The 9,039-nt window shown below is 39.7% G+C and overlaps 1 protein-coding gene and 1 long non-coding RNA gene across 3 annotated transcripts in view; one reads left to right on the top strand and one right to left on the bottom strand.

Moving 5' to 3' along the window:
- The window catches only part of LOC102493598 (uncharacterized), an 86,551-nt gene that overhangs the window by 36,799 nt on the left and 40,713 nt on the right, over positions 1-9,039 (top strand). The gene's annotated exons all lie outside the window — the stretch shown is intronic.
- Positions 8,224-9,039, bottom strand: part of AMBN (ameloblastin) — a 14,082-nt gene continuing 13,266 nt past the window's right edge. For both annotated transcript variants that reach the window (XM_014585726.1, XM_014585727.1), the window contains exon 11: positions 8,224-8,769. In XM_014585726.1, the coding sequence (XP_014441212.1) occupies positions 8,224-8,769 (546 nt within the window). The remainder of the gene's footprint in view (positions 8,770-9,039) is intronic.

Here is a 9,039-nt window from a genome sequence, read left to right as displayed (position 1 = left end):
AAAAGAAAAAATAAAATGAAAGAGAGAGAGAAAAAAATGACAAAGAAAGAGGAAAAAAGACAAAAAAAATTGTAATTATTGTTTTTCTTAAAAAAAAAAAAACAACAACAAAAAAGATTTAAAAACCCAAAAAATAGAAAACCACGCAGCGTGCTAGTTAGCAGGAGCCATGAGGAATCCTCTTCTGAAGGCCTCAACTCTCCTACCTGGCGGAAGGACCAGAGGGGATTATTAACAAAACAAAAGGTGGAGCTCGTGCTAGTTAGCAGGAGCCATGAGGAATCCTCTTCTGAAGGCCTCAACTCTCCTACCTGGCGGAAGGACCAGAGGGGATTATTAACAAAACAAAAGGTGGAGCTAGGAGCAAGAGAAAAGCTTTACCTTTAAAAAAATGTAAAAAGGAAAAATTACAAAAAAATGAGAGGACAGAAGCAGAGAGAGACAAAGACAGAAGCACAGAGACAGATAGAAGGCCAGAGGGGCTCCCTACCACGCTAGCTTTGTTTGCTGGAGGCTGAATTATCGGTAGAAAATCTTCATTTTTCCTGTCCCCTGCAATGACTAGTTAGCAGGAGCCATGAGGAATCCTCTTCTCTAGATCAGAGTTTCTTATCCTCAAGTCTGTGAGGATAAGAATATCATTATTATTTATTTATTTATTCAAAAGAATCTTTATATATTTAGGTATTTATTTATTTATTATTATTATTGTTCACATGAGTTTTGAAAGTAAAAGACAGAGAGAGTGAGAGTTAGAAAGCAGGCCGCCAGGTCTAGGACTCAAACCACGGTTAGCCATGTGGGAATTCCAGCACCTTAACCACCTGGCCACCTGCTGGTCCCACCTTATTTATTTATTATAATTAATTTATTGATGGCTGTATGGCATGTGTGCTCACCAGAGAGAGACAGATGGAGAGAGAGAGAGAGAGAAAGAGAGAGAGAGAGAGAGAGAGAGAGAGAGAGAGAGAACAAGTACTCCATAATGAGGTGGGGCATGGTCGCTCCACAATCCCTTATCCTTTTCCATCCTGTTGAGATTTGAAGCATGGACGCACATGTACCAGGTGTGTTTTCCAAGCTGCTGGGGCTAGGACTCAGACTGTGGTTGGCCATGTGGCATCTGGCTGCCTTAACCACTAGGCTATGGGCTGGTCTCCATGGATAGAATTTATGCCATTTGAGTTATCACTAAAATTGTAGGCAAAATTTTGTGAGTTTTCTCCATTTTATTTTTTTGGGATACATCACTACTTTTCATTGATTCTCAAAAGAATGGTGGTCATGGAAGGTCTGTGTGGGAGATGCTGAATATGAAATCTGGAGACTTGGGTTCTTCAGCATCTAATAGCAATCAGATCTTGAATAAGACATTACTCTTCTGCACATTTATATCCTCACCCATAAATGAAAAGGTTGAAGTAAGTCAATATTTCCCCATTTTATTCAGGTACATAGTGAGTTACAGACTGTCTTTTTGATTATTGCCATATCTAATCACAACTTGTACTGTTTACTTATTATTTTTTCTTTCATTATACACTTAAAAATAGAATTTATTTTAAAAGGAACTTCTTGGGGGGATATCCAGTGGCATGGTAGTTAAGGTGGCTGAATTCCACATGGCCAGTTCCATGGTTGAGTGCTGATCTAGTGACTCAAAAAATGTACCAGAGCATGTGTATACATACCCTGAATCCTAAAAGGAGGGAGAAATGAAGGAGAAAGGATTTTATTGTGACCATTTCCCTTGGAAGGTGTTAATCTTACTTTTTCTCTTCCTGTTTCTCTTTGGGAGTGGTGAATTCTTTGTCAAAAACGAAAACAAACAAAAAAATCATTTTTTTTTTGCATTTGTATTGGAATACCAGCATCACTTCATGTAAGAAAAAGAAGACTATTCATGTACTATCAATACATAAAGAGGATTTTCTTTATACCAGTGGTAGGTGGGCCACATATGACACGCTGGTATAATAGATATGTTTGCCTCTTCAGATTCATGCTCCACCCTTCTCTATTCAGAGAAGCTCAGAAAAGCACTTCTTTTACTAAGGAATTAAGAAATGAAGAGTTCTGTGGTTTCATTCTCTGTAGACCAGATATGATAACGAGGGATGCTACTTTGGAATCTCATAGAGTAAAGCAAGTGTCTAAAATAGTAGAGGTTAGGTGGTAGCTTTTACTTCTCTGAAACAAGGAAGATGCAATAACCACAATAAGGCACAGTATAGAATAATAATTGGTGCGTTTTGACCAGTAGATTTTTGGAGTAAAGGGGCTTGTTGATTTGTAGTCTTTAGATTTTCTTTTTTTTTTTGTTTTTGAGAGATTTTTTTGCTATAGGGCACATGTGCTTGCTGGAAAGACAGAGAGAGAGAAAGTGAGAAATCACCCCACAGGGGGGATAGCAAAGCCACAGTCCCTTCTCCTCTATTCTCCTCTTGGAATTTTGGGCATGCATGCACACACACTTAGTGTGAGTTTCAAGCTGCCGTGTCTGGGACTCAAACCACAAGTTGACATATGGGAGGGAGTTCAGTGCCTTAGCCACTACAATACCTACTGGTCCTGATTTGAGATCTTTAGGAAAAAAAATAGATGGATATCCTTTTAAAGCTCTGCTTGACATAAAATGTTGAAATAATTCTAGGTTCACTGAGCCTAATCAAATCTTTGTAGTAGACTCAGTCTCTTATCTATTCATAGTTCCCACACCTAGTGCTCTTCAACTGAAGGGAGATCAGATTCTGTGAGGAAGAACCCTGAAAGTGGCTACATGTGTACACCCATGAAACTTTCCCTAAGCCTTTTCAGAGTGACCTGAAGGGATACTTTGTAGGGTGGAGTCAGGGAATAGAAATGCTCAGACTTTCTGGGGCGTATTGGATAGTGGTTCTGAACCTGAAAACCCTTTCAGATTTTCTGATTAAAGCTTTTCAAAGTCAGATGAGAGATGGAATCTTGGTTCACATCAGTCTAACAGTGGGTGGTACAATGAACCTATCACATGGTTATTTACCCCGTCTCAGAATTTAATTGGGAATACATGTATTTAATAGCTCACAAAGACTTCTGCACTAGTGGAATGAAAACTGTAGGAAGGGCCAATGGAAGGAAGTCCTTGGCACTGTACCTGTTCTTCCTCATTCCCAACAAGATATTGTAGCAGTTCCTGTAGGGCAAATTACAGAGATTAGTTTTCAAGATTTGAGAGGTACAGAAGAGGTGTCCTACCACCGTCTCTTTTACAAAACAGCTATTTTTCAAAAGCTAAATGGATAATGGAGAACTACAGTAGATAAATTGCAAATCAGTCAGTTGATGGTGTCAATTGAAAATGTATTTTCAGATATAGAAACAAATCTAAAATGTGTAGTAACAAATTTGCTGATTGGAGCAAATCAGTATAGCTCATGGTACCTTGTAAGTAGCTATTGATCTGGCAGAAGCTTGCTTTCTTTTTCAATCAGTAAGAAAAAGCAGTATGCTTTTAGAAGACAGGAAAAATATGAATTTATAGTGTAAATCTTTTGGATTATGATACTTCTGCCATATTTTGTCATTATATAGTCCTCAGGGTCCTGATCATCTCTGTATCCGCCAGACACCATGACTGTCCAGTAAATTGAAAACATAATGGAACAGGATTTGATTAACATGAAGCAACAAGCCAGAGAATGGAAGATAAACACTGTAAAAGTTCATGGGCTGATAACATTTCTGGAGGGTTAGTGGTCTGGAGCATGTTAGGAAAACTGAAATCGTTAGTAAATTGTTTCATCTTGCATTGTCCTACAAGAAGAAAGAAGCACAATTCTTGGGGGACTTCTTTGTGTTTTGATATCAACATGTACCACATTGTATAACTTGAGAGACTGACAATTTTGATTGGGACTTGGAGCATGAAAGGAGCCCAGGCTGTAATGTAAGCTTCCCTCTTACTTGGGCATTATGACCCAGAAGACTCAAACATGTTGGAAGTATCTGCAGCTTTAAGGGACCTGTGACAAGTCCTAATAGGAGAGTAATAGCATGGAACATTATGGTTTTCATTGTGAAAAGTAGTTTTTGCCTTGCTACTGGATCCTGATAGAAGCATTGTGCCTGACTATTAGATACAAAGTAATTATAATTTTTCAATTGCCATGGTAAAGTAGGTGAGGTATGTTCCCCTGAATTCAATATGTTTATGTTCAATAAAATGAAACATATTACAACAATCAGTTGTAAATGCTGTTACAATTACAATGTTCTTTTATAAATGAAAAAATATATGACACCAGGTTTCAGCAGTTTCAGAGGGCTCAAGTAAAAAGTGTGAGAAACTCAGGGCTTGAAGGTAAGGTTTCACAAAGGACTGAGAAAAGAAATGAGGAAAAGGCTAAAGCAGGGAGCTAAAGCTCTCTTGGAGCCCAAGCAAAACTGCACCAGAGAAGAGCCCATTTATTCTAAATTAAATCATATAGGCAATAGGCATTAAATGAAATTAGCTATAGAGAACAGTGTACAATATACATGATGTTCTTTGTAGGCTATATTCCTGGTACAGTATTGATAGCTGCCATTAACTTAGTATTTAGACAACATCTTGGCTTGTGGAATGTCACCCAACATCTTGAGACACAGCCCATGCCTGGAGCTCCATCAGGATGACCATGCAGTTCCCATGGCTTTCTGTCTGGGGATGGGATTGCTTTCAATTCCCTCCTGCATTCTTCCTTCTGGCTTATTTCTCAGGCCTGGGCTGGTTTCTGTCTCCAACAGGAAATGCACAGGCAAGTGATTCACAGGTCCATGTATAACTTTTTTTTTTGGGGGGGGGGCGGTTTGCTATAGGGCATGTATGCTTACCAGAAAGAGAAAGAGACAGAGAGACAGAAAGTGAGAAATCACACACACACACCCCTCCCCCCCCAGGGGGGGATGGCTAAGCCACAATCCCTTCTCCTCCATTCTCCTCTTGGGATCTTGAGTACGCATGCACATGTGCCTGGTGTGAGTTTAAGCCACCAAGTCCGAGACTCGAACTGTGGTCGACTACATGGGAGTCCAGCAACATTACGTCATTATGCCAACTGCTGGTCCCCCATGTGTAACTTTATAAGTCTGATGCTGTCCCTTCAATCTGCTCTTTTGTTTGCATAGGGAAGTTCCATATGGGTAAAATAAACAAATATCCAGGCTTGTTCTAGGTAGTACTTGTTTATACCTACTTCCAACATTGTCATAAATGTTGACAACCTCCCTCATCATCAAAAGTGTCCTAGTTTATAAGATCAATGGCTACCCTTCCTATAACCAAATAACAGAGAGGAAAGAATGTCTGACTCGTGAATTTCTATATGGTATTTTGGCATCAACTGGAAGTGGACAGTCAGTGTACTATAAATCCACTTAATAGGCAGAACTTTAAATGGCATAACTTATTTTGTGTAGAAAGAGAAATAGCCCGAGATACAAATCTACACTAATTCAAGGTCATTATCAGATTGTTCACCTGACTGAAAATTGAAAGATTGGTGATAAGGAGAGTCTAGAAAGCAGATTATTTGAAAAGACCTCTCAGAATGAGACATAATATGAAGATATTTGTTTTTCATGTAAATGCCTGATAGAGGGAAACCATAGTAGAGGAAATTCTCAGTAATCAGGATAGCCCCTTATGAGGTTAACATTTAGCTTCTTTCCTTAAGCACTTTGGTGTTTACCCAATGGGTTAGTGTTTGGAGTGACTATGGTGGCAGGGACAGAAGTTATTCAAGTGCTCAACAACATGATAGCCTTACTCATCAAAACTGATCTATTACTCTTACTATTAAGTGTCCAGCTTGACAATAGTAGAGGCTGACTCTGGGCCCTTGATATGACAACATTTACCAAGGAAACCAATGGATGAGATCTCACAAGTGCACACTGGGAATTGCAAAGAGTGACAAGAAGCGGGGAATGTAAATGGAAGATAATTTCATTTTTCCACTGTTGCTACTGATGTTATGGTGAATTCTTTTTCTGAAAAAGATCACTTGTAAAAGAAGGAAACTGCTATGATCTGGCAATTTCATCTGTGTACTTTATTTAGTTGAATTCTCACAACAACCCTGTGAGCTAAGTTGTAGCCCCATTTTAAAAATGAAAACACAAGCACAGAGAGATGAAGTTTCACATCTAAAAATCTCATAAGTGATAAAGGGCATTGATAGAATTTGACACTTATTCATGTGAAAATTACTGGTTTGTATCTGGAGACTCCTTAAGTGCTCTAGGCAGGGATATATCCATGATCTAAGGTGGTTGAAACTCTGATGAATTGAGGCATCAAGACCCTCTCAGGGGTGCTGTATTTCTTTCTGTCTGTCTCTCTCAGTCATGAACTAACTAACTAACTAACTAAACTTAAAAAATAAGAAAAAAAAGTCTTGGATTAGTGGGTGATGTGGTGGTCTGGGCGCTGGACTCCCACATGGCTGACTGCGGTTTTAGTCCTGAACCTGGTGGCTTACTTTCTCACTTTCTCTCTCTCTCTCACTCACTGTCTCTCTCTGGTGAGTGCATGTGCCCTACAACAAATTTAAAAACAAATAGAATGATTGTAAATAAATGAGATGTTAACGTTTGAACCCAGATCTGTCTTTATGTCCTTTAAGATACTGTTTCTTAGGAAATATCTACAATGCTGAGGTGAGTCTCAGTGGCTATCTGCTGACTACTATAGAAGTTATTCCCTTACTCTGGCATCTTCATCAGAGCCAGTAGGGGAGGTAAACGGAACTTTCACCTACTGCTTCTGTCCTTCAGCTGTAATGTATGGAGTGCGGGTAAAGCAGAGTCCTGCCTGAAGAGAGGAAGGCGTTAGGTGGTGGCTACATGATCCTGCTGAGGTTCCTGAAGTATTCCAGATGGGAAAGCATCTCAAGGCTCTTTTTCCCTAAGTTACAGCCTCAGAATCTGCATCAACAAATAGTGGGGAGCCTGAGTTTCTTGTTGTTGGAGACCTGGGCTAGGCAATTTAGGAGAAATTGGAAAGACTTGGGTAAGAGGCAGCTTTTCAGGGATGACTGGACCTGGGCTTAGAAGCTAATTTGGGCATACAGCCCTGACTGATACATACTAGCCTTGGTGACAAGGAAGGGTCATTTTCTGCATCTCCTTTACCTGAACTATATTTTTTGTACAGGAATGATCTAATTCTCATTAGGACCTGCCTGACTCTTTCCATGTTTTTTACTCTTCAAGGCCTCATTCTGCAGGTGTTTTCAACACTGCTTTGATAAAACTCCCTCCCAGCCCTTTCATACCCCTTAGACTGGGTTAGGTGTGTGACTTCTCTGTGCCTCCAGGGGTACTCTGCTTGACTTTTTCGTAACACTTTTCACAGAGTTGAATATCTATTTTGCAGTTCTGTTGTGAGATAATATATGTAAAGTAATTGAGCTTGTTTAGAGTGGTTGTTTGTGTTATTGTGATTATATACTCAGTCATGCCCATCATAAGCTTGGAAAGGATTATATGCTGATGTGTTACCCAGTGCCAAGGATATATGTACATATTCATAAATTTACAGAAAGAATGAATTGAACAAAATTTTAGCAAAGGAAGGGGATAGTGTGACTTTTTTTGCCATTTAAATATATATAATAATAAACATAAAATTCCTGGTATTTTCAGCCAGAAAACTTCTTTATTTAAAATAGGCTAGAATTTTTTTTTTTTTACTGGATTAAATAAAATACACTACAAATTAGAATTTTTAATCCAATATACCAAACCCAGTATTACCAGTCAAGGATTTTCCACTAATTCCTCATTTAATAAAGAGTAAGTGAAATATCTTAGAATTCTGAGAACATAAGCTTTTGCTTAGAGAAAAAAGCAGTGTCATATTTTCTGGACTTAATATTAGTCAATGTGCTAGAAAGAGAAAGTCTATAATGCCTAAAACAGCTAAGAAACAAAGATTATTAAATGCTAACTATTAGATCTGCTCTGTTATTAATAGTATTTCTAAATCATAGAGACAATTGACTAGTTTTATTTCAATGAGAGAAAGAAAACAAGAAGGGAACCTACACTATTTCTAGCCACTTGTATTTATTAATATATGCTTAGTGCTTTTAATGCCTTTGCTGTAGAAGGGTAATAAGTGTTTTAGCAGAAAGGTACACTGTGGGGACAAAGCTGGGAAGCGTGTGCATGTAGAAGGTGACTGTGATCTCAAGGTTGTCAGGGCTCTTGGAAATGCCATGCATCATGCATAACCTGGGGCTCCTGGGCTTTGATTCCTGGCATGGATGTTTGCTGACTGTCTGGGGTCATTGTGGTATCCATGGTGGCTTCTTCCTGGAGACCCATGGGTGTGGTCACATCAACACCATAGGTCCCATAATCATCAGCTAATTCAGGGGTCATGAGTGGGTCAGCAGCTGCTGGGGTGACCCCAGAGGGTCCCATCCTTTGTCCTGTGGAGCCTTTTGTCAGGCTGGGAATGTCATCCTTAGGCAAAGCTAAGAGCCCTGCGTGGGCACCAGGTACCACTTCTGGAAGCAGTTCTGGGTTTTCCGGATTGGCTGGGTTAGCCTCCAGCATTGGGGAGCCTTGTACACCTCCTTCTCCCTTCTCAGGGCCTTTGGTTGCAGCCACTGGGGAGTCAAATTCCAGAGTAAAGTCCCCGCCCATGGCTGGGTTGTGGGGCATTCCCCCAAGGCTGGGCCTCATGCCGCCAAATCCTGGGAACATGGCTCCATAGGCCATAGGGCCTCCTCTCCCTCCCTGAAACAAAACAAAACAAAACAAAACAAAACAAAAACATTCATCAATGACACCATTTTCACATGCTATTAACTATACATACAATTATACTTGGTCATATTCACTGAGAATCGAATCAAAACTGATGGAGAACAGGGTGTTGGCTGACAGCTTTGTGTAAGCAGATTTTACAATGAACTGACTGAAATGTAATGGAAAGTACGCCACACCTATCTGGGTGGAGGACAGCCACTTCTGTGTGTGTGTGTGTGTGTGTGTGTGTGTGTGAGA

Source organism: Tupaia chinensis, unplaced genomic scaffold (assembly GCF_000334495.1).
Source record: "Tupaia chinensis unplaced genomic scaffold, TupChi_1.0 Scaffold000086_1, whole genome shotgun sequence".
Taxonomy (NCBI): domain Eukaryota; kingdom Metazoa; phylum Chordata; class Mammalia; order Scandentia; family Tupaiidae; genus Tupaia; species Tupaia belangeri.
This window is presented reverse-complemented; position numbering and strand designations above follow the sequence as displayed.